At 41.3% G+C, this 25,646-nt stretch overlaps 2 protein-coding genes across 4 annotated transcripts in view; both read left to right on the plus strand.

Annotated features, from left to right (window-relative positions):
- prkag3b (protein kinase, AMP-activated, gamma 3b non-catalytic subunit) overlaps positions 1-920 on the plus strand; it is a 20,006-nt gene extending 19,086 nt beyond the window's left edge. For all 3 annotated transcript variants that reach the window (XM_050048640.1, XM_050048638.1, XM_050048639.1), the window contains one exon: positions 390-920. In XM_050048640.1, the coding sequence (XP_049904597.1) occupies positions 390-424 (35 nt within the window). In that variant the 3' untranslated portion in view covers positions 425-920. The remainder of the gene's footprint in view (positions 1-389) is intronic.
- A 2,278-nt stretch (positions 921-3,198) lies between these two features.
- fer1l6 (fer-1 like family member 6) overlaps positions 3,199-25,646 on the plus strand; it is a 65,549-nt gene continuing 43,101 nt past the window's right edge. Inside the window, exons 1-26 of the mRNA XM_050048643.1 lie at positions 3,199-3,311; positions 9,710-9,792; positions 10,467-10,578; positions 13,270-13,324; positions 13,608-13,739; positions 13,853-13,915; positions 14,052-14,130; positions 14,240-14,396; positions 14,896-15,082; positions 15,264-15,365; positions 16,040-16,130; positions 16,335-16,452; positions 16,552-16,783; positions 17,407-17,515; positions 17,987-18,221; positions 19,983-20,103; positions 20,246-20,346; positions 21,750-21,852; positions 21,958-22,077; positions 22,215-22,367; positions 22,464-22,635; positions 23,473-23,597; positions 24,393-24,527; positions 24,630-24,779; positions 24,888-24,995; positions 25,181-25,243. Coding sequence (XP_049904600.1) covers positions 3,295-3,311; positions 9,710-9,792; positions 10,467-10,578; positions 13,270-13,324; positions 13,608-13,739; positions 13,853-13,915; positions 14,052-14,130; positions 14,240-14,396; positions 14,896-15,082; positions 15,264-15,365; positions 16,040-16,130; positions 16,335-16,452; positions 16,552-16,783; positions 17,407-17,515; positions 17,987-18,221; positions 19,983-20,103; positions 20,246-20,346; positions 21,750-21,852; positions 21,958-22,077; positions 22,215-22,367; positions 22,464-22,635; positions 23,473-23,597; positions 24,393-24,527; positions 24,630-24,779; positions 24,888-24,995; positions 25,181-25,243 — 3,123 coding nt within the window. The 5' untranslated portion in view covers positions 3,199-3,294. The remainder of the gene's footprint in view (positions 3,312-9,709; positions 9,793-10,466; positions 10,579-13,269; positions 13,325-13,607; positions 13,740-13,852; positions 13,916-14,051; positions 14,131-14,239; positions 14,397-14,895; positions 15,083-15,263; positions 15,366-16,039; positions 16,131-16,334; positions 16,453-16,551; positions 16,784-17,406; positions 17,516-17,986; positions 18,222-19,982; positions 20,104-20,245; positions 20,347-21,749; positions 21,853-21,957; positions 22,078-22,214; positions 22,368-22,463; positions 22,636-23,472; positions 23,598-24,392; positions 24,528-24,629; positions 24,780-24,887; positions 24,996-25,180; positions 25,244-25,646) is intronic.

The following is a 25,646-nucleotide window of genomic DNA, read 5'->3' on the forward strand; positions in this document are numbered from 1 at the left end:
GGGGGCAAACACTTTTTCACACAGGGCCATGTAGCTTTGGATTTTTTTCTTCCTCATTAATAAAACCCTTCATTTAAAAACTGCATTTTGTTTTTACTTGTGTTATCTTTGACTAATGTTTAAATTTGTTTGATGATCTGAAACATTTAAGTGCGGAAAACATGCAAAAAAGTAAGAAATCAGGAAGGGGGCAAACACTTTTTCACACCACTGTATAGTGTTAAACTGTGTGCTTAATTGCCTGTCTGCTGTCTATGATAGATTATAGACACCACAAATTTTCATCTTGACTAAACATTGTGAAGTTAAAGTCACAAAAGTTGAACCCGGTAACAGATTTAAAAAGCTGTCCTTTGTTCTTGTTAACAGTCTCCTGTCATCTGTTCCAGGTATTTACGCGGGATCGTACTGTCAAGATGGATGAAAACAAGATGGAGATTAATCACGTAAAAGACTATGGGGTGGCAAAGTAAATGAGAGGTTAGCAGAGCGGGTGTGACGAAGAAGTCACCGTTTTCAGTCCCCGTCAGGAGACAAATATAGAAAAAAAAAGTGACAATCGTTCTTACCAATAAAATGGACGCCAGAAAAGACTGTGGTTGTGCTGGGAAGCTGCCAGTGTTGAACTATATCACAGGTGTGGCTGGAAAACAGCACTCAACTAATGATACACATCCAGAGACTTCTGAACTGACTCTGACTAAAGAATAACTTGGTGGTTATTTTGGGAGTTCTGGTTTGTTGATTCGACATTATTAAAAAAAAAAAAGGTTGGGGATGGAATGTTTAATGGTTTGTAGGATATTATATTTAATGGTTTTTACTTGACTTTCTGGTCTTAGTATGATTGCAAATTCATTCATACATTGAAAATATTGGATTTACATTTTTGTAAATGTACTTGTGCTCCAATCACTGTGAAAAATAAAGGTTAAATGTTTTGCTTTGAAGTGTGTTTGAAGTGCCACAATATTTAGCTTTAAAGACACTATAGCTTTGTTTTGATATGGTGAACAATGTCCAAAAGACGATATTGTTTGCAGGGAACATGGTACCCTCAAAATTTAGAACAGGCTTACCCCTCCAAATAAGAACTGAAGGTATTAGATTCTTGGGGTGCTTTCACACCTGCCCTGTTTGGTTCAGTTCAGTCAACTCAAGTTCATTTGCCCCCTAAGTGCGGTTCGTTTGGGCACCAAAGCAACCAGACCAAGACCTTCTTGAAGAGGTGGTCTCAGTCCGGTTACAAACGAACTCTGGCGCAGTTCGTTTGTAAGTGAGAAGGTGTTCCGACCTGGATGTGAACCAACTGCAGTCATATGACACATTGTTTGGGTTAAACATGAGCATGTTACAGTCCTGGAGGATTATTAATGTGCGCCTCCTCCTGTACTGCCTTAATATGCACATTCAGCACATCCAATGCATCAAAACATTGTTTTCTAGTTGGAGCCGCGCCTCGTTTTCAAACTGTATGGTTTGACTAAAATGAACAATGACAGCAATATAGTCCACGATGAGCAGCGCTAAAATCAACCTGTGTAGTTGTCCCTCCATTGTGACATTAGAAAGTGTCACATTTATCTTCTTCAACGTTTGCTTTACTTCCTGGATTTTTCCCACATGGAAATTCTGACCAATCAAGAGCAGCTTTCTCACACAAGGCATTTGATCTGGTCCGCTTGTAAACGCTGCCGTGAGAACACGAACCAACTCTAAGCAATTATACAACTTTGTAACAAAATGAGTCCCTGATTCAGACCAAAGGAGACGACTCTAGGTCTGAAAGCAGCCTAATATTGACAAAATAAAAAATGCACTAATTGGTGCAAGAAACGTCACTATAAAACCGAAAATCAAGTGTTTGGCGCTCAAAATTTATATAGGGGAGGACCCTGAAACCTCCAATTTGATACGTGTCCCCCGACCCCCTGGATAAAATAATATATGTAGGCCCTGTGTTGTCACCCATTAGTTTGTGAACTCCCATTTTGAAGCCTGAAGTGAACATATTTGGGCGAGTTGGTTGAGCTAACAGTGATACTAGCTGCTAGCTTGGTTAGCGCAGTGCATTTACAGCTATGATTAACAGTAATAATGCTAATACTAATTTTTGCTAGCAAAAAAACAGGCTTAAATCCATTAAAAATAAATGCACTTATAGGAAAAACGGAACAACTGACTCCTTAGAGAGACTTTTTTTAAGTGACCAAAACGTTACAGTTAACTTTTATGACCTGAAAACACACTGAAATAGTGACAGCTACAGCTATACACTGTGACTGGGGTTTTTCCATGGTTACGTTACCAAACCAACGTTATTGTGGTGGTGACTTGTCAACGGATGGTACTGACCTGTTACTCAAAGCGGCCACACCCTTAATTTTGTATAACTTAAAGCCTTAACAACATTTAAACAGGTGAGTTATATAGAAGTAACTCCTCATACAGTTGTCATAAATGAGAAAATGGACCAAAACTACTTTAAAGCACATATATAATTGTTCTCTGACTCTGTTGAGAAGTCAAAATGTGATCAAATAAAGTTCATATATTTGTGATGTGAAATTGGTTCTGCTGATATGCTATAATTGTTGATGGAGTCCACTCTGCCTGGTGATCAGACAGCTGGTGTGCGTCTGCTGATCCTCCCCGACTGACGAGGTGTGACTGCTGTGTTTACCAGAGGTGGATTTGTTAACTCTACCACTTTCATACATCCTGGTCACATGATTTCCAGTCTCCATGCACACATACACACACGCAGATCAGGTACTTAGATCTGCTGCTTCTGTATCTCAGTGTTCCTCCATGTGTGACGGGCAGCTGATGAATGCTATTTTATTGTTAAAGGGACAGTTCACCCCAAAATCAGAACATTTTTCCTCTCACTTGGAGGCTTTTTACCTGTTTTGGTGAGTTGCTGACTGTTAAAGATATCAGCCATAGGGATGTCTGACTGCTGATATTAATACAATACAATGAATACTACTACTTCTACCAACAGTATCCAGATTACTACTAATACTGCTTTATGGGAGCTGTTTCTGGAGACACTCTTGAACTCACCAGCAGCTATTCAAATGAATAAGGAGCTGGCCATGCATCAGTCACATACTCCCTCTGTTTTACAACTTCATCCTCTGAACAAACAGTTCATCCACCAATCACTATGTCAGGCTGTTACTCCATCTTAACGTCTAACTCTGTCTGAGCCAACACATGCACACAGGATGCAGCAGAGCGTGTCCAGCTGACTGAACTGATGAGTGACACTGATCTCTGACTGCAGCCATGGATCCCAAACTAAGGTAGGGGGACCACTTGAATCTACAGGCTAACTTTGTGTTTTACTGTGCTTGGATTGTCAACACTTAGCTAATCTGAACTTAATCTGTGTAAAGTCTGTGTAGTTTAGTTTCCATGATCCAGACTGAACCAAAAAAGAGAAAGAGAAAGGATCTTCCAAAGGTTTAAAGATTGCCGTAAACCTTAAGTCCTATGTACTTTTAGGGACTTCTTGTTTTGTCTAACGGCAACACACACACCTGTGAGGGTTGTGTTCAGACCGTGTCCTCTTCGTTCGCTTCAGTGACACCACTGTTGGCACAGCAGAAGCTCTGGAAAATGCAGGATTATCTAGCAGAACAACCGGCTCAACTTTGGGTGATTAATGTTAAGTACCTTAAAGTTGTGCTGCTGAGTTTTGCATCCCTGCACGGGAGGACGTAAAGTCCTTTGTAGTAATACATATGTTTTGTGTATATCAGCCTTTCTGGTTTATGCCTAGAGCGTAACTTGTTTTTCATCATATTGTATTCCCTGGGAAATAAGAAGTAGTTTGGTTGTTTCCTAGGATTAAACCCTAGTCTCCAAAGGTCCTTGAAATCCTTATACATTTGTAAATTTGCAGGAAAAAAATCAAGGCTTTGACAGTTTTTGAAAATAGACATAAATTAACATGGGTCTTAGAAAGTGCCTAAATTCATATCTTTTGTGCAATGAAAGAAATTGAAGTTATTTAGATTTTTGGGGGGATTTTTTATTTATTTATTTTTTGCCTTTATTAGATAGGACAGTGAAAGGGGGGATGACATGCTGCAAAGGGCAGCAGGCTGGAACTGAGCCTGCAGCTGCTGCGGCAAGAGCATTACCTTCATATATGGGATGCCTGCTCTCCCCACTAAGCCACCAGACACCCAAATATTTTTTTAAACTTAATGTTAACGTAGGCTACGTGCCGCTGTCTGCGTGTGTCTCCCACAGTTGCTGCATTGTTGTTAAATTGTCTGTAAGCTTCTGTAAAGCTTCTGATTTCTCATTATGAAAATTCTCAGTGTTGTAACAATAATTAGCCCAACTCACTCACACTCACCAAAATAAATGTTGGCAAGTACGTTTCTGCACATGATGGATATGTCACATTTGTGCGTTATAGTCCGACACGTTGAAACTGAACCTTTCTTTATGTTTCAACATTGCTGTGGTAAATGTGTGGTTATCTTCAGGCACAAAACCCAATTAGAAGATCATTATTTGGCTCAGAATACCTGGTTTAGATGCAGTTGTCCCCACAGGAAGCTGAGTTATGTCAGTATTAAACCGCTGGTTTTATTCTGACTGTCTCCAACAGTGGTCTCCGTTGGTCTGCATCTTGGCAGGCATCTCACCCAGGTATCATATCATCCACCTTTACCTCCACCTCCTGATGACAACGTCTGCTCACTTTAGAAACGTTGATATGATACAAAGAAACGTACAGCTGTAATTTATTCGTGGTTTGCAGAAACCTTCAATGCCAACATTTCTTCTGGTAGCAGGGCCGAATTAACCTTGATCTATGTTTAAACTGAGTCACGTCAGGTCTTTGATTTTGAGGGAACTGGGCCTGGATTGTCATTGAAAAGGCCTTGAATATGATGTTTAAGAAGGTGTGGGAACCCTGACTGTATAATGGAATGATCACATTAGACTGAAGATAAAATGGCTGCCACCATGGGTGCTTTCCAGAGTTGTAAAACCATCAGTGAACAGCTGTGCAGCGTTTTAGCATCTGATACCGATGACGTGCCAATATTATCGTGCAGCTCTGCAGATACTAGACACAAATTATTATTCAAAAGCAGAGTATTTTTATATGTCTTGAAGCATCTGTTTACATTTTTCTGGTAAGCAACATCTGGTGGGTGGATACCGCCTATTGTCAGGGCAAATACAGTGACAGTGAAGTGATTGTTCGGGAACCACAAACAATGTAGGGAGGGTGTTTGTGGCAGCTAATGTGTTGCCATTTTGAGGAGTTGTCATTGTTACAGCAACAGCTGTGGCATTACTACGGATGAGTACACATTATTAATTATCATTTCATCGCTTGATAACAGTGGTTAACACTGTCGCCTCACTGCAAGAGGGTTCCTGGTACGAACCCAAGGTCGGGGAGCCCTTCTGTGCAGAGTGTGCATGTTCTCCCTGTGTCAGTGTGGGTTCCCTCCAGGTACTCCAGCTTCCTCCCACAGTCCAAAGACATGCAGGTTAACTGGTGACTCTAAATTGTCCGTAGGTGTGAATGTGAGTGTGAATGGTTGTCTGTCTCTATGTGTCAGCCCTGTGATAGTCTGGTGACCTATCCAGGGTGAACCCTGCCTCTCACCCAATGTCAGCTGGGATAGGCTCCAGCACACCTGCAACTTCTAACAGGATAAGCAGTTACAGACAGAGAATGAATGAATGACTGCTTGTTAACAGTAAAATAACCACTACTTTAAGCTTAATAAACTATCAGTTTACCATTTGCAGGTATAATATGCAAGTGGCTGCTAGATATGAAAACGCTGCTGAGTCGAAACCCTCACATGAGAACATTGTTGCGTGAGCAGCGTTAGTAAACAGTGATACTCTCTGAGACGTGAATAGCTCCTAAATGGAGCGAGAAGGGCAGGTCCCTCTACCTAAACCACAAACTAACCCAACACTGTAAAGAAAATGAGCTGCTGGAACCACAGCAAGTTAAACACGGGGCGAGATAGGATCAAAATATTTTCTTTAGCCCGAGGAGGAAGGAGCTGAGCTGGACAGTCAGGTTTGAGGGACACGTAAGGCTGGATCAAGTGAATGATTTGGGCATGAGGAGAGGGCGCTGGTTTTTCCGTGAGGACGAGTTGAGGGATGTTTCCATAAGTCTTTATTTACAGTGCTGTCATGTCAGATGATGAAAGGCTGAAAAGTTGTGAGCAAATAATGTTGACCAGAAAGCTGACAGGATAATTCTGTAATGTAAACTAACCAGGGCCACTCAGGTGATGAATGTACATTGTATGACTCAGCTTTGTCCAAGAGAGGGACGATGTCTTATATCTTATGCCTTATGTCTTGAGAGGAGGGAGATGACGAGGCAACAAATCCTTTGACAACCTTCAGCATTCAGAGCGCAGGAAAGCAACCAGATGTTTGCTGGAAGTTACTTTTTAGATGTAAACTGAGGAACTTGTTCGTAAAAAAACAAGAAGACTTCTCTGGACTTCAGCATGATGAATCCCTCAGACAGTCCTGCAACACAGCGCCGGTGAGCAGTTGCACTTTAAAGGATTTCTGAACATTTTGCTGCATCTGAATTTTTCTAAACAACTTCATTAAATACGTTACATTAAATATTCTTAAGGGGAGTCTACTGTCAGAGTAGTGGAAAGAAAACATCCGAAATACACATGGGCAGGTTTTTGTTCTGGAAATTTATACAAAGAATTAACTAGATAATGCCTCATTTACATATTTAAACATAACAATTCAGAAAATTCCTAATACAAAAATAATAATTTTAATGTAAGTAATCTACTCTGAGATTTCCTGGTGATATGTAATCCATATCTAGTTTTATTTCTGTCTATACTCTGGAGGTTTTTACAGAGGGATTTGTTCAAATATCATTCATAGCCTGCTTCAGAAAAAGTTTTATTCCTAAAAACATGGTACCAATTTATTTTTTTAATGGCTGTTGACAGTATTTTCTGATTCACGGAGTTCCCTCTTTAAAAAACCTCTTACCCAAATATGTTGAAAAAAAAAATAAGACAAGAATTTTGAACGGGGTTGTATTTATGCAGTGATTTAAAAAAAAAGTGATATCCAAAATTCACTTTGCAAAACCTTTGACTCTGTGTGTCAACAAAATGAAACAAGAATTTTAAACCTGGTTTCATCCAGTGTTCCGATTTCTGTTTTTAAAATGTATGCAAATTGGAACAAATTTAGTTAGATAATGTATTTTTGCATATTTAAACATCACATTTCAGAAAGCCTGTAACACAAAAAAATAATTGTCTTAATCTAAGTAATCAACCAGGGAAGTTTCATGGTAATATCTATGAGTTTAAAATTTAACCCCATTCACCTGAAGTCTCCCCTTATCTTTTATGTTTAATAAGATTTCAGATAAGGATCTTTTTTGTTCTGGAAACTGGTGGTGGAGGAGCATTAACACTGAGTGGAAAAAAGAGCTTTTGTCAACACTCATAAGGAAAATATCAGCATTATTCCAATTAAGATATCATAGGATTAAGGTCAGAAAAAAAACCTAGAAAAAACACCACATTTCAGGTGTAAAAGAAAATCTAGGTTGCAGATTTTATGCAAGCAGCATAAATTATGTTTTGTAAATGGTACGACTCATATGTTACATGACTGAAGTTAGCCGAAAACCTTTGCACTAGTGAGTAGGGCTGGTAATTGGTACTCAATACCTGCAGGTATCGATGGACCCAGTACAAAGTCTTATCGAAGCTTTTCCAGTCATGTGATACCTGCCTCAATCTTTTATGTACCCAGATCTCAAAAAAGCTCACAGCCAATCACCACAAGCAATCTGTAATTTAATGTGACGTGTGATTGGCTGATTGCTGCTGCAGCCACATCCTATACAGCAGTCACACTCAACTTACAGCCCACGGGCCAAATCTGGTCCCGGATAGGGTGCTGAGTGAGCCCCCAACCATTTTCTAGTTCACAATGGAAATAATTGATTCAAAATGGGAATGTTTCTGTACTGTTAATACACGTAAGCTGCCAGAGTGCATAAAAAAGCATCAAAATGGAGCTTGTTTATAAAAAAAAAAAAGTGCCAGTGGAAGATCCCTTGAACCCAAGAGAAACACCCCTGCCTACATGTGTGAGGCTGCTGTGACTGGCAACTGACAAAACAGAATCTTGATTCATATTTGATTAGTGATGCCAGTTTGAGGCAGCACAGTGATGCAGTGGTTAACACTGTCGCCTCAAAGCAAGAGGATTCCTGGTTTGAACCCAGGGTGGGGGAGCCCTTCTGTGCAGAGTGTGCATGTTCTCCCAGTGTCAGCGTGGGTTTCCTCCGGGTACTCCAGCTTCCTCCCACAGTCCAAAGACATGCAGGTTAATTGGTGACTCTAAATTGTCCGTAGGTGTGAATGTGAGTGTGAATGGTTGTCTGTCTGTATGTGTCAGCCCTGTGATAGTCTGGTGACCTGTCCAGGGTGAACCCTGCCTCTCACCCAGTGTCAGCTGGGATAGGCTCCAGCCCCCCTGCGACCCCTAACATGATAAGCAGTCATGGAAAATGAATGAATTAATGAATGCCTAGTTTTACAGTTTGACCACAGTTCACGAGCAGGCCATTAGAACCAGTAGTAGGGACACAATTTTTTTGTCTCATGTACTTCTGTAGGAATATAGTGACAGTTTCAGCAAATATGACACGAACTTATTTTAATAAACGTTACCAACTGTAGTTTTAAGGAAGGAAAAAAGGGCTGGCTAAGGGAGACAACAAGTTTAATTCCCATTTCCAAACAGGTTACAGTTCGTGATAAAAGACCTGGAAAAGAAGCGTATGAAAACCTCTTCACACACTTTTAAGCGAGATTTATACCTCTGCATAGGCTCTACGCTGACCATACCCTACGCTGTAGCCTTCTGTAAGCTGAAACCATTTCCCTCAGTGGAAACATTATTTACTTTAATTTCACAGATAAGAAACAATAAATTGTGAAGACAATAAAGCCTCCACAAAAATAGCATTTTAAGTTGTGTGTGTGATTTATCCTGGCTTCATATGAGCAGAGGAAATCTACGCTAGCTGCTAGGCTAATTTATACAATGTAAAATGCCATAAGCTTGTGCTAATAATATTAGCATGTTGTATTTGTGGGGAAAATGTGTCCAGATAAAGACAAGTGTTTGTCTGTGAATCCTAGGAGTTATAGTGAAGCTGATTTATCTACTTGCGTTTGAAACTGTCGCTATTAAGCCATGTTTAATGTGTGTTTTGAATCAACTAAACTTTACAGCACTTCACAGAAACCCCACGGCCGACAAGTGTTTTGGAGGTGTAACTGCAGAGTGACACAGACACACCACCGCATAAGTACAAATGCTCACAGTGGCGTAGGCTACAGTGTAGGGTCTGCACTCATCAGTTTTAATCTTACATTTCAATCTGTCTATGGCTCTTTGTCTGACATGTTTTATGTATTGATATGCAGAGTCAGCCAAAGCTATTTTAGGGACATAGAGTGATGAGAAAGTGGCATGAACACAATAGGGATGTTAATGTGTGTTGAACTGGAGAGCGTATGGGACCCCAGGGACAAAGATAAACTCCTGTTATGAAGGTAATTTGTAGCAGAGGAGGTTAAAAATAAGATCTGACTGACAGAAAGTTCTCTCCCTCTTCCTTGAGCAGAAAGGCCAAGTTGATGTTTGGCCTGAAAAAGAAGAAGAAGAAAGTCAACACAGACCTGGTCCTGGCAAACAAGGGAGCTGTGGGTAAGGCCTGGAAAACAAACACACATACACGCACGCACAACACTCACTCACACAGCCTCACAATCTTGGTTGTATTTACAGTGTACAATAGAGTAATTCTACCTGTCATATCACTGTGGGTGAGACTAACCCTTGTCAAACAGTCACATGTTGAATTCTGCTGTAACAGTAATTATGGGTCATTTCGGTTTCTGAGGGCACAGAGCGTCATTCATCACAGGATGTAATTGGCCCTGTTTAACCAGTGTGCTAATAAACGTCCTCTGAAATGATTTTAACGTGGTCATTATCTTCTGTGGTTTCAAATGTGTCTGCGTTAAACAGGATGTGGGGGCGGGATCAGTCAGTGTGAATGAATCTGACATGAACATCTGCATAGTGTTGAATATTCCAAAGTCATTTCAGAGCCACAACCATAACACTAAAAAAGAACTTCACACCAAAACTCTCTCTCCCTCTTGAGTTATGTCACTTCTGTTGCTAGTTAGCTTAAAAGATGGCTGACGACCAAGAGCTCACACTGTTTGCCAAGATTTGTAAGCATGCACAGCACAACCTCACTGACCTTTGCCACTGATACGGAGCTCACAGTTAGTGCAGTGTAGATCATACACATCAGGTTTTCTGGCTTAAAGAAGTTGTGCAAAATAAAGTCAGTGTGTGTGTTTCTGTAGAAAGTGAGGCTGAGGTGCCCCCTGAAGAGTCTCAACTGCTGGAGGGAGAAAACACTGAGGACCAACCAGGAACCTCTGAAGTCAGAACCAGAATCAGACCAAACAATAAGAGGTATGACGTATTCACACTCCATTACTGGTATATACAGTGTTTAGGAGCAGATATTGAAAAGTAAAAGTAATATAGTTAGAATTCACCCCCAAAGTACTATTTGTAGTGGTGCATTTGATGTCATACATTAAAAACAAAATGCCTTGTTGATGCTCCAACACATCAGAAATTATTGTCAACCTTCCTAAAGTAGATATGAAGTTTGGAACGGCGGATCCTGTCACCTGTGTGTCCAGCTTTTGTTCATCTTTGTGCTTCATTAATTCAGTGTTGTGTGTGTTTGTGGTTGACTGTGTTGTGCTGATCAGTCTGGATGACACTTTACTGTGTCCTGATCATGAGTAGCTGTTACAGGCACTTATTTCCAACACAATCACCAGAATACATGTTGGCATTGTGTGTTTCTGCAAACCACGGATACGTTACATTTGTGTGTCATTATTCAGCTGATATTGGGGGTTGAGCTGAATACTCAGATGAAACGAGTATCCGGTAAAGATAATGTCCTTGTGAGGAGTACGAATGTCATACAAGTAAAATGTGTCATTAACTGTACTTGTGATAAAGGAAAATCGTCACTTGGGTAGCTATGTTTAATCTGTTACTCTTGTCTCATAGGTAATAAATATCTATAAATATCTATATAAATTTCAGGCTTAAAATAACAACTTTTGATTAGGCCCAACCCACATTCTATTTAAATCCCACCCACTTCTGGCATAAACTCCACCCAGTCTGAGTACAGATACAGATAATTTAGTTGGTTGAATAGATACACACAGAGATACAGATAATGCTGTACTCGCTAAGCCCTAGTGGATACATTAAAACTTTGTTTCTTCACTTTTCAACCCCGCTGTGGTTAACTAGTTATGTTTAGGCTAGTCTCGCCACCAGACAATCAGAGATCTCCGCCTTCTCATAGTCTGGGGACACTCCTTTCTAAAGTGTGTTTAACACACCGGAGAAAACGGCCGGCAACAAAGCAACGCCTCTTGCATTTTTTAAAAGGACACTCCCTCCCAGAAATGTGCGCTCCCCCTTTTCTCGTCCGCAAGGACACAAACACACAGAGAGCTTGAAAACGAATGCCGAGAGATTTAACTCTGTTTTATCAAACGTGTGCTCAGTCCACAAGATTGTGGAAATGAAGGACTTACAGCGACTTTGTTTAAAACTTTTAACGCAGTCGGACTATGTTTACGAGCACAAGAGTTCAGCGAGCCACCGAAGGACCGCCCTGCGGATTTACTATTGGTTCTGCAACGTAGGGAGTTTTTTTAAACTTTGAAATTGTATCCGCCCATCTAAACACAAAATCAGGGAGAAAGACATCAGTCTTTAGACGCTTTGCTTAACTAAAGACTGACTTGTGAGTCTATGTTTAGGCACAAAAAGCACTTGTTAATGGTTAGGAAAAGATCATGTTTTAACTGCTGAAATACTCCCATTTTGTGACACCTTCCTGGCAGGAAACACAGCAATGTTCTGGTAGAAACTATTTGCTTTTTGTGGCGCTGTCCCTGCTGGAAAGCAGCAATGTCTTAGTAAAAACACTTGCTTTTTGTAGTACTATCCTGGCAGCAGTGGCATAAGGTAATTATGATGGCCCCAGTGCATGCTATTATGACGGGCTCTATTGTGTGTGCTATCGTGGACATATTATCTCGTCAGACGATCAGAGACTTGACATTGGATAACATCAGCATACATATTAGTCAGCAATTATCATTACATGTCTGTATATCACAAAAAATACCAAAGAAAATGAGAAATTATCATTTTAACAATTGTAATAGTTTATTATAGTTTATTTGGAATAAGCATATCATTTAGATAGATGCTATTTGACTATTTTACAAAAAAAAAAAAAACATGATGGAGATGGAGTTGCCTTTTTCATGGGGATATATAGCAAATGGCATAGAGATGCACTGATCCAGCTTTTTCAGTTTCAATACCGATCCTGATGCTGTGGCTTTGAGTATCAGCCGATACCCGATACCAATCCGATACCATGGTTGACCTAAAAAGCTATATACCTTTACATGTAGAACAGAAAAGACTAGAGGCATCAGGCATTGATGACTACACAGTTCTTTCCTAAGATAAAATGAAACAAGATGAAACAGATTAATGCAATGATGAACTATTTATTGTTAACAAAAATAAACAATTGTGCAACAGCAGTTGAAATAGTGTGAAATTTCTCCACACAGCAGATTCTCTCCTTCGCTCCATGACATATAACGTAGCTCGCGTCGCAATAGATTTAAAGGGAAAGGATCGCCTAAGGTATAGGTTGCATTTTCCGATATCCGATCCATCTGTTTTGATGATATCGGGGATCCACAACACAGTAAAAGATCACTAAAAAAACACCCATGTATGGTGGCTAAAAAGTCAGTTCTGTTGTATGTGGATCTCAAACAGTGGTCTGCTGCTTGGCAAGCATCTCGCCTGAGTATCACACCATCTGACATTCCCTCCACCTCACGATGACAAAGTCAGCTTATATACTATGTCACTTTAGAAACTCTGATATGATACATATGAAGCATACAATTGCAATACATGTTTCGCAGGAACATACAATGCCAACATTTGCTTCTGGCGACTGGGCTGACACCTCTGTATCACTCTGTTAGTATTTAGATTGAGACACTGACCTGTACACTGAAACTTCCACAGGGTCAAACTGAAAACTCTCATCCAGAAGAGTGAAGGGAAACCACAGAGTTTTCAGGTAACGACACACAGAACACACAGTTATGGACAATATTTGGGTTAAATGTAATTAAGACAAAATCAGAAAAAGATTATGATGCAAAAGGTTGATGAAAGAAATTCAGTTTGAAATATGAAGGAAAATATACACAATATTAAGAAGACAATACAACAGACAACAGAAAGGATGTGCTTTACAGTGTGAGATATACTATTTATAAATATGTGTAATAAACAGGATGCTGTTAGGCCTAAATCGGAATAAATGTGCTGTAGTGTATAACTGTTTATCTGACCCGCAGATTGCCATTAACATCACTGAGGCCCGGCAACTGGTGGGAGAAAACATCGACCCCAGTGTGGTGATTGAGATCGGCGATGAGAAGAAACAGACATCAGTCAAAGAAGGGACCAACGCTCCCTTTTACAATGAGGTGAGAATAAATTAGGGCAATGTGAAAAACCCACTGGTATTACTCATCTGAGAGACCCAGTTCAAAAGAACCTGTGTCTCAGTCTAACTGTCCCCTTCTCTTCTGTCCGTCAGTATTTCGTGTTCGACTTCTTTGCCCACAAAGAGATATTCTTCGACAAAGTCATCAAGCTGACAGTGAGTAAATATAAATGCAGAAAGCTTACATGATTATACTTGTTTAGAAATCACTAGGTGCACTTTTCGGTTGCCAGATTTTTCAGTGGCCTATCAATTTCAAGTGTCTCTCCTCTGTGTATCTTTCTGTCTTCAGGTGATGCACTCTAAAATGCTGAGGAGTTTCTTTGTGGGATCCTTTAAGCTGGATGTGTGGACAGTCTACAAACAGCCAGGTAGCTCATCTCTTTCTGAGGTTAACGGCAGCTGCATGTTGCCTTCAAAGTGATTTCACTCTCTGTCCCACTTAAAGGTCCCTCTACTGTCTCTCTCTTGTTCCTTCAGGTCACCAGTTCATCAATAAATGGGCAATGCTGACCAATCCTAGTGACATCAGCACTGGAGTCAAAGGTTACGTGAAGTGTGACATCAGCGTCTCGGCGAAAGGAGATGCCATGCAGCCAGGACAAAAAGCACAAGATGCTGAGGAGCAGATAGACAAGTATGATACTCGTCTATTTCTTACTGTTATCCTTTTGTTATTTAAGTAACACCACACTCGAGGTCATGCTGTTGTAGCGAATATCAGCATGGCTGTGATTGGTCGTTCCTGTGACCTCATGCCTTCATTAATAACAGCTGTCAGAGGATACAGATGACCCCGGCCCAAGGCCAAGGGGGGCCCATGAAAAGGTCGATGGTTGACCCTTAAATTGGATATAGTACAAGTACAACTACCTACTGACTTAAATCACAGACAGTTGTATATATTTACATGATAAATTAATGTAATTTTATCATTAAAACACATTTCAGTGTGCCATCTGATACTCCTCCCTATATGCAGACGATACTCTGCTATTTTTAAGATAACATTTGACCAATCATCCCTGTTCCTCTGGAAACACAAAAATGTTTTTTTGTGAATACTCAAAGTCCTCAGAGGACTCTGCACTGGGTTAAAAAATACATATGTGTTGCTGTGATGTCCTTTTCCTCAGGAACCTGCTGATACCAGAAGGTTTTCCCTCTGAGCGACCGTGGGCTCGTTTCTGTGTGAAGGTGTATCGGGCTGAAGGCCTTCCTCGAAATAACTCCAGCATCATGGCCAATGTCACCAAAGCCTTCATAGGAGACAACACAGCACTCATAGACCCATATGTAGTCGTCAGCTTCTTCAAAAATATGGTAGGTTGGATATCAACGGCTAGCAGATGTCACTTTAATTAACTGCTGATTTGTAAACTAATCCTGAAGCTGCTTTTAAGATCACAGCAGCTATTGTACAGGTTTCTTAACAGTTATTGAATGATTGTTTGAAATTCAGCACATTGTTTCATGTAAATCCTCTTCTTACTTTTGCACTCAGGGTCGCACATCCACTCAGAGGTCCACAGCTGACCCCGTGTGGAACGAGCAGATCATCTTCCAAGAGATGTTTCCCCCTCTGTGTCAGAGACTGAAGATTCAGGTCTGAACCTCAGCATTATGTAGAGAAGGAAGGACTGGCTTTCTGCCAATTTGACCCCAGTTTGCAGAACTGAATTATACAAGTCCATTAGAGTACATGATACAACAATGACGCTGCCGTTACGTGCTCCTTGGATATTCCCATCCAGAGTTGAGAGGCTGATCTTCACACTCTGATGTGTTTATGACATAAATTGTATAAATAATGGATCTAACCACTGTGGTGTCACCCACTGGTCCATGAACTCCGGTTTTAAAGCCCCAAGTTTGGCATTTTAGTAACCATCTTGGATTTTTAGAGCCAGAAGGGTTTTTGGATGACAGGTTGGAGCTAACCCTAACGCTAGTTGCTACCTTGGTTAGCACAGTGCAGCTATGGTAAACTGTAATAATGCTAATGCTAATTTTCATTAGTGAAAAACAAGCTAGAAAACAATCGATTCAAAATGTACTTATCAGAAAAACTGAACATCAGTGACAGCGATTGGTTGTCTGTTAGGGGCTGAACAAGACGTTTTTAGGTGACCAAACGTTACAATGACCATTTCGCCATGGTTACCATACCTAACCAGTGTTGTTGCTGTGGTAGCGACTTGTCAACGGATGGCACACACCTGTCACTCAAAGCAGCCACGCCCTAATTATGTGTTGACTCTGGCTTCTCTCTCCTCACAGGTCTGGGATGAGGGAAGCATGAGCGATGTTGCCATAGGAACCCATTATTTTGACTTGAGGCGCATCTCCAACGAGCAGGACGGCGACAGAGGTGAGGAGAGATGAAGGGGGAGATGTGGGGTGGGAAGGTAAGAGGAAAGGAGGAAGAGTTTAGGTAAAGGACAAATATGTGCAGGGGAGTGAGGAAGGAAGCAAGGAAAGACAGGAATAATATTCTAGATGGGAGGAGTCACTGCAGGAACTGTTTCTGGTGACCACTGTTCATCTCTCTGCATCTTATTCTCTCTTTTTCCAGGGTTTTTACCAACTTTTGGTCCTGCTTGGATCAACCTGTACGGCTCTGCCCGAAACTATACATTAGGTGACGACACAGCAGAGCTTAATGAGGGCATTGGAGAGGGCGTGTCCTACAGGTCAGTGTTAAAATATAATAATTATTTTAACATTTTATTATAAAAAAAACCTGAGAGTAATAATTGACCAAAGAAATATCCAATTCCTGCCTGTGTCAGGGGTCGGGTATACATGGAGCTGACAGTGGAGATCCTGTCTGGAGGGTCAGGTTCGGAGTCCAAACTCAGCAGAATGGTGAAGCCATTAAAGGATGCTAAAGCAGGAAAAGGTGGAGGGAAGGATGGTAAGACTCCTGCAGGAGGAGGAGCAGGAGCAGCAGCAGGAGGAGCTGCTGAAGATGACAAGGGAAAAGCTGTGGTGGAGGTCCTGCCTGTGGAATCTCCACCTGCGGTAGGAAGGGTTTTTTTTTTTTTTAATAATGTCTTCAGTGTCTTCCTATAATGTAGAAAATTAATAATACCATGTGGTTGTGTCACACCAGGTGGTTATAAATACACCAATCAGCCATAAAATTAAAATCACTGACAGGTGAGGGAAATAACATCAGTCATCTTGTTACAATGCAATGTTCTGCCGCAAAACTTTGGGTCCTGGCATTCATGTGGACGCCACTTGACACAGACTACCAACCAAAACATTGTTGCAGAACAATTACACCCTCCCATGGCCAAAGAATAGTGAATAGTTTGTTTTTATGTTTGGGAAGTACTGAGTACACAACTGGATAAATGAGACTTGCATTATACTGCACGAGTTGTGTGAGAGTTTGTAAATCGATGTTTTGATACAGTTTTGCTGTTTGTAAATGTGCTCCCAATGACTTCAATTCATGAAAAACGTTTGCCTTTTTCATGCAAGAAAAACAAAGTTTTCGTCACAAATTCAGTGTAACACTGGGTGAGTAACTGATATACAGCTGGTAATTTTGAGGGAGAAGTATTTTTTTAAATTATGACACCGAAAGTCTATTTGACAAACAGATAAATGAATAATGGAGATGAATCTGTGTGCAGCTGAATCCAGACAACAACGAGAGCTTCCTGCTGTTTGGGGCGTTGTTTGAAGCCACCATGATTGACAGGAAGATCGGAGACAAGCCCATCAGTTTCGAGTTCTCCCTGGGTGAGTCGCCAGTTTGACTGTCCTCACCCTGTTCCTCCCTTCTGTTTTCAAGTGTTGCTCGTAAAGAGGATTGTGCATCTACTCATCAACGAAAGAGGCTCATGCTTATGACAGATTGAGATGTAATCATTAATGGCGTCCACCTTGACTGAGCTGTAATGTTAGCTAGCACTTGCTCATAACAAGGTCTGTGAATTATCTTGAGTAACTGGGTCCTTTATATTGGAGAGGAGGCAGACGTTTCTACAACCGATATCTCCAACACTTGGCCACTCAAGTCATCAAATAAATGTAGTGCAGTAAAAAAGTACTATATTTGCCCCAGAACTGTAGTGGAGCAGAAATACAGTAAAGTACAAGACCCTCAAAACTGTACTTAAGTACATTACTTGTGTAAAGATATTTAGTTACTTTCCACTATCGCTGGTGATTCATAAAGAAACCCTCCTCTTCTTTGGTTTCCTCCCTCAGGTAACTATGGTAATGTCTTGGAGCAGCAGCCCACCGTCCCGGCCCCCAGTCCTGCTGCCAGAAGGCGAAAAGCATTGGAAGTCCCAGACAGCGGTGACCTGTTTTCCTCCTCTTCTCTCAGCTCCTCGCCCACCTCCCCGTCCTCCCCTCTCCTACCCAGAGAGGCTCCAGAGTTCCCCTCATCCTCTAAGTCCACCACACCCCCGCTAAAACCACTCATCGTCGAAGGAAACAAGTTGAGTCGCTTTGTTGTTTGACTTTTGAGGCTCTGTTGAACCTTAAGAAGATATTTTTCTGTTTGTGCGTACTTCTGCATGATATAGATTTTATTGCAGCTGTATTTTGCACTACAGCTGACTTTGCACTGGAAGGGAAACAGGGTCTTAAAGCAAGGCTGTGTAACTTTTGCAGGAACGTGGCTAATGTGGCTCCCAGAAGAGATTACAGCATAATGACATGCTGAATTACACCTCACAATCTTTGGAGTCAGTTTCTTTGATGGCCACATTCTTGAGTCTGAAAGTACCTTCTGGAAATTTGAAACAGTATTTTGACAGAAAAATCTTAGCTCCAGATCTACTTACTTACTTTTTCAGCCACTTTCCACCACATCTCATTGTCTTCCCCGGCAGATAAGCACTTTCCCGAGCTTTTAATCACTCTAGAAAAGATATGGTTGCAAGATCCAGACCTGGAGTTAAAGCTGGATAGAAATCTGCACAAGGCACAAAAACAGCAGAATTTGGAAATGCAGCCTCCTCCTACAGCTCTCTCTTCTCTGTCCTAAGCCTCTCCCACCATACGACCACAGGCATATGCACAGGCCTCATACGGTAACCCAGTGTTTACCCTACATTGATTTATTTTAATCTGATTTAATTATAGAGATCTTTCGCTGGTTTTGAGACCACAAATGAGACAAGAATTAGTTAGCTAGCCACCTCACGGTCCCTCTGCGTCACTCCTCGCCGCTGTGGACTGCTTCCCTAGGAGGAGAGCGGGCAGCAGCAGAGTCACAGACCTTCAACTGGTGGCTGTAATGGCTCTAATACAGCCAGTGCAAACCCACCAGTGCCCGTTGTTCCAGTGGGCTAGTGGCCAGTGGCAGCGCTGGGTCTAACCTGTGTAACAGCAGCAACAGAAAGTTTGCTGATCTGGCAGAGAGTCAGAGCTGTCCCCCATAGCTGTTTGGGTTCTGGGGTTGCTGCGGCTGCTGACTGGGGGTCTGTCTTCGGGGCTGCTCCCCACTCTCCTCTTGGCGAAGGGGTCAGCAGTGGTGGGAAATGAGGAAAAGGACACACTGTGATTTGAGGCTCTAGCTAACATTAGCTACATAAACCTAAACTTGAAGCCACAGTTTTTGGCTCTTGTTAGATACATTTTCTGTCCATAACTGAAACGCTTTGCCGATACGGAAAGGTGGTTTGTTTTGTTTATTGTCAGACTCTCTTTTAGACTCTTTATGAAAAGTCCGCCTTCCTATTCTGGGTTGCTTTGTTGCGTAGATAGTTGTTGCCAATGCTGGAATAGCAACTTTCTCTACGAATTCTCCACTACTGAATCAGGCTTTCACTGAAGAGACGTGCACGTACTTCTGCATTTATAGAACAGCCAATAAGAATGACCTCTCTCTGAAATGACCAGTGATTGACCAAAGTCTCCTTTCATGGGCTAGATTTACTAAATCTAGAAAACAGAGCCAAGAGGAGGTGCAGATGTCTAGTGTTGAAGTACAATATGCTTAAAGTTTACTTAAGGGTTTTTGCCCAATAACACCAAAATAAAACAACCAACCTTAGCTTTAAGATGATTTTTTTTAATTATTAAAGTCCCAATTAATAAATGGGACTAAATGACTTGCCTGAAAGTAAATCTAGATATTTAAAATGATCTTTTAGAAAAAAGAACATTTTTTAGCTTCACATTATGTTTGCTTTCATTGTTGTCGTTGCATAGATACCGGTAACTGTGTTTGCATGTGTCTGTGTACTTTTAGGTACTACATGTATCTTCCCCTGGAGAAGCAGAAGCCGTGTATAAATGTGCTGACTCACTGGGAGAACAGAACGTACCGACTGTACAACTCGAACATACTGGAGAATATAGCTGTTTTGTTTGTATGTACACAGCGTCTCACACACACACACACACACACATGACATGTCATTTTCACTAATCAGAATATCAACATGATCTGTTGTGAGCGGTTACCTCATGGGAATCTGAACTTAATGAACATTTTTCAATCCTGTCTTTTAGGAGGAGGGTGTGGCCAGTGCAGCAGAGCTACACAAGAAGTCAGATCCAGGGGCGTTGCGTCTGCTCATTATCGTCCTCAAAGAATTCTGTATGGACGCCAGGTATTCAGTCAGTCTAATCAGAGCACGATAAGACTGTTGTGTCTCACTACAGCAATGCTGGGAAAGTCTTAACAGCATTGCTTTATAGAAATTAAATAAACATGTCTGTCACTGTAAGTGTAGTATTTTTTATAGAAAAGTGTTTCATCATAGTCTGGCCAGTTAAAGGTGCATTTGAACAAAAAATGGTTTCAGGTGACAACAAGCTTCTCACTGCTCCATTATGACAAAGAATATATTTACATCAGAGCCTACATTAAAATAGAAGTTGGTCCAGAACACAATTATTGTTCAGTCAGGAACACTTTAGTCAAAGAAAACTTCATTTACATTTGCAGTATTATATTTGGTGGTATGGCTCTGTTCTGGGGCCCCTCTGTCTTTCCTAGGCCTACACAGGGAGTCTCAGTCGGAGAAAACAAATCTCTCCGCCCTTCCACATGCCTACGTAGAAAGCCTTAAGACAGAGAGAGCAAACTTCCCTGCCCTTCCATGTTCTTACATGGAAAGCCCAAGGTGGAGAGAACACACCTCTCTGCCCTTCCATGCGCCTACATGGAAAGCCTAAGGCAGAGAGAGCACACCTCTCTGCCCTTCCACATGCAAATGAGGAAAGCCTGAGGCAGAGAGAGCACACCTCTCTGCCCTTCCATGCGCCTCCATGGAAAGCCAAAGGCAGGTAGAGCAGCAGCTAAGACCCCCTGGAACAGATCAGAGCAGTATGAATGACAAACAGAAATGACACTGATAAGTCAGACACAGCATGAAAAGGAGGAGCTGGGGTGGAGGCCTGTGTTACCTTAGTTTTGCATTTTCCTGCCCATGTTTTTCCTCATGCTTGGAATTACTACTTTCCTTTTCACTGCACACTTTGTCTCTGCTCATTAAACAAGAGAAAAGGCTCAGTAATCCAAAGCTTTCACTTACTGCAGCCATTGTTCTCTAAGCAAAGAGTGTAAAACAGCTATTAGTTATTGAACAGCCGTCTCTTATTCAGTAGAGACAAAGCAAACCTTCCCATGTTTGCTCTTCATCACAAAGTGAATGAAGGAATGTAAACCCAGTTGCTGTGTATATAATTAAACAGCCTGATAATGTCTGATACACCTGTATAATGTTCCAGTGGTGCCAATGGATTAAATGTGATGCTGAGCTATGAAATAACAGGGCCAACATACTCTATGACTGTATAGTCTGTCTACCTGTCGAGTGTAGACAGACGTGTGACGTCCATGATACACCTGTCACCAGCTGCCTCTTTTCACCTGCTGATGCTCATGTTACATGTTCTCACTGTTGCTGTAAACACTGAACAAGGACCAACAGAATATTTGATTGTTCCTACCAAGCGACCTCTTGCAGTAGTGACAGTCAAGCCTGTAAAATTCACTGTGTTTCTGCAGGAGTTTCATCACAGTAGCAGAGGCCAAGCTGAAGGCGGAGCTTAAGTCGAGCTACCTGACGCAGCTGGACAGGAAACGGCTCACCATGTGCAAACAGGAACTGGTGGGGGAATCTGAGATACACACAAACACACACACAAACCGAACAACAAGCACAAAATATCCTGCATCATAATAACGTGTGTGTGTGTGTGTGTGTGTGTTGCAGGAGAGCATGATAGGAGAGGCCCAGTCTTTAGGAGAGAGGAAGAGAAAAGCTGGTGGTCTGAAAGAGATGCTGCAGGATGCATCGAAGCTCACACACAAACTACGCTTCCTTGTGGAGGAGGTACAGGACTCACCCTGTGTGTGTGTGTGTGTGTTTATGTACATCCTGATGACTTGTGTGTGGGACGTGCTGTTGTCTTTATTTAACTTGCATATCCAAACTTTTCTCACACACATTCACGTCCTCACACTCTGCAGCCCCAGCACACAGTGCCTGACATCTTTGTGTGGCTGCTGAGCAACAACAAGCGCATCGCTTACGCTCGGGTCCGAGCCAGAGACCTGCTGTTCTCCAGCAGCCAGGAGGCTCGAGGAATCCACTGTGGCAAGATAATCACACTGTATTTGAAGGTAAACACACACACACAGAAGTTACAGTGTTTGTTAGTGTTGGAAAGTTGGCAGAGAAACACTGATACATACGTGTGTGTGTGTGTGTGTGTGCAGCCACCAGGGAAGCGGGTTACAGGCTTGTCAGTGCAAGCGAAGGTGGATGTGTATCTGTGGTATGGGAGCTGTTCAGACTCTGGCCACATGCTGGATGACCTACCTGCAGGGTACAGTCCTACCACAGGGGGCGCTGACGCTGGCTGCCCTCCAACAAGCCTCCAGTGTGCAGGTGAGAGGAGGATTATTATTGTCCCTCCATCTCTTTGGTTATTTTAGCAATTTGTGTTTGAACTTCACAAAATGGCAGCACTTACTGTTTTTGGCTTCTGTTTGTTCACTAACTGGAAACAGACTGAACAAGACTGGAGGTCACTGTAGCTTAGGTTCCAAACCTAATTCTGTCTTCACTAGTTGCTATTGGCGATTAAATATAAAATTTACAGAACAGGTTCTGGTTTAGTTTCACATCCACAGCATCACAGTTACATTACATTTCAATTAAGTTTTCAAGTCACACAAGATCCCACTAATGGTAAGAGAAAAAATGTTGTTGAATGAATGTAATGTAAACTGGTATTTTTAAGGTCCATGTGTAAGATTTAGGGGGAATTGGCAGAAATGGAATACAATATTCATAACTATGTTTTCATTAATCCCCTAAAACTAAGAATCACTGTGTTTTCATTACCTTAAAATGAGCTGTTTATATCTACATACAGAGCGGGTCCTCTTCCATAGGGTCCGCCATGTTGTTTCTAGGGCTGCCCCTGACGAAGATTTTTCCTCGTCAAGCAATATTCATCATTTATGTGATTGTGGATTGTAAATTATTAAAATATCATGTATATGTTATATGTATAATATTAAAATACAATGCACTTCATGTCATGTTCAGGGGCTGCACAACAGGTTTCTTAAGGCCACAAGCAGCCTGCAGGCCACATATTAAGCAACAATGCTGTAAAGCCACCCTAAACTGCATAATAATGTTCCTGTGTGTGTGTGTGTGTGTGTGTGTGTGTGTGTGTGTGTGTGTGTGTGTGTGTGTGTGTGTGTGTGTCTTCAGAGCAGTATTCATTCCAGCTGAGGTGCCACATGTATCAGGCTCGTGGTCTCATAGCTGCAGACACCTCCGGACTATCGGACCCTTTTGCTCGAGTCACCTATCTGTCACACAGCCAAACCACCAATGTAAGTGTGTGTGTGTGTCTGTGTGTGTGTGAGTCTAGGATACTGGTTGTTTAGCCACCTGGGTTAGAGGTGCACTGGAAATTACACTATTTGATTCAACTGAAATTTTGTGTTAAATAAATAAAACAATTAAAAATAAATAAAGTTATTTTTATGCAAACAAATAATTGCATATTTTTAAATAAATAAATACATAATGAATATGTAAAATAAAAATAAACATACTTATAAAAAATGATCATATTATCATATCATATTTATTTATAATAATAAATCAAAAATAAATTATAAAGATAAATTAATAAACATTATTTGATTCAACTGGAATAATCTCTGTTTGAGGTAAATAAATAAAACAATCAAACATATAAATACAGAAAAAATAGAGTAATTTATATACAAATAAATAAATACATATTTTTGAAATACATAAATAAATATATATAAAAAGAAATTAAGATATAAATGTAAAAATAAAAAACATGCTTACAATTATTATTATTTTTAATTTATTTATTCTTTTATTTCTATTTCCATTTTTTTTACTCATTTATTCCTTTTTATTTTTCCACATTTAATTATTATCTTCATTTCTTCACAATTCTAAGTTAAGTCATGGGTTCGTTTGACAGGTGTTTTGTAATTGGGTTGTACTGTACACTTGCAGTTTATAATTACAAACTGCAACTGCAAATTGTGGCTTTGAGTTGTCACTGTTATTGTTTATTTGTGTGTTCATGGCGTGTGTGTGTGTGTGTGTGTGTGTGTGTGTGTCTGTGTCTGTGTTGCTCTCAGATAATCAGTCAGACTCTCAGCCCCACATGGAATCAGAGTTTGCTGATGACCCGCCTTCTGCTAAGCGGAGATCTGCAGCACATCCAGCAGGAGCCACCACGAATTCTCATCGAGGTGTACGACGACGACGCGCTGGTAATGCCACGTAGACTGATCGACAGCAGTCATTGTTACATCATACTGACTCTTTGAACTGAACCTGTGACCTCCTCTTTCTGATCTCCTCTCTCTGTGCAGGGTAAGGCGGAGTATCTGGGAGCCACAGTGGCGGTGCCAGAGGTGCAGCTGTCCTCTGAGCCCTACACACCTCCAACTCTGCAGTACAGCCCGCTGCACTTTGGCAGCCAAACAGGGGGAGACCTGCTGGCTGCATTTGAGCTGCTGCAGGTCAGTTACAGTCATCTCAATAACCACGTAGCTTCGACCATGACGATAATGAAGATAAAATTATAATGTAGAATAAAGCAAATATGATGATCTGTGATGAATGTGTAGATCACAGAGTCTGGAGAGCAGAGTCTGCCGGCGTTGGAGGAGCGGGAAGGAGGCATCTACGCAGTTCCTGCCAACATCAGACCTGTTCTCAGCACCTACAGGCTGGAGGTTAAAACTATGTATCTGTGATCTTGATTTTTAGATATTTCTCAGGATGTTATACCCAGCTGCATGAAATGGGAATGTTTCCCTCATGTTTTCCTTCAAAGTGACCAATAAAAAACATTTTCAGTATCATAATCTATGCCAGATGTATCTCTAACAAACCTTTGTGTGTGTGTTTGCTCCACCAGGTGTTATTCTGGGGTCTGAGGGAGCTGAAGAAGGTTCAGTTCCTGTCTGTTGATCGCCCACAGGTACACACCAACACATGTGACATCTACTCCAAACTGTGTGTCACATTTACTCTCCATTTGACAGAGCTTTTCAACATACAGTGTATAGCACCCTTTTAAGCTCCGTTTCCACCAAACACTATCAGTATGGTACCTTTGAAACCAACAGTAACCCTTCTGACATGGTACCTAGACCCTAGGGTTTCTACTGCAAACAGTACTCTTAAATGTGGGCGAGGTTGTTGTCACTCACTGCTCCGTCCAGCACTCACTGTATTTCCTCCTTTATCAGTCTGCACCTTGTTTATCGTCCACAGAACGAGGCTGCACACCGACATTTTCAGAACAAAATAGAACAGGCTGCAGTGAGAGTCTCTCTCCATGGGATATTTAAAAATAGCTGGTTTATGCATTTAGTCCTTCT

The sequence above is a fragment of the Epinephelus moara genome, chromosome 7, assembly GCF_006386435.1.
Source record: "Epinephelus moara isolate mb chromosome 7, YSFRI_EMoa_1.0, whole genome shotgun sequence".
Lineage (NCBI taxonomy): Eukaryota > Metazoa > Chordata > Actinopteri > Perciformes > Serranidae > Epinephelus > Epinephelus moara.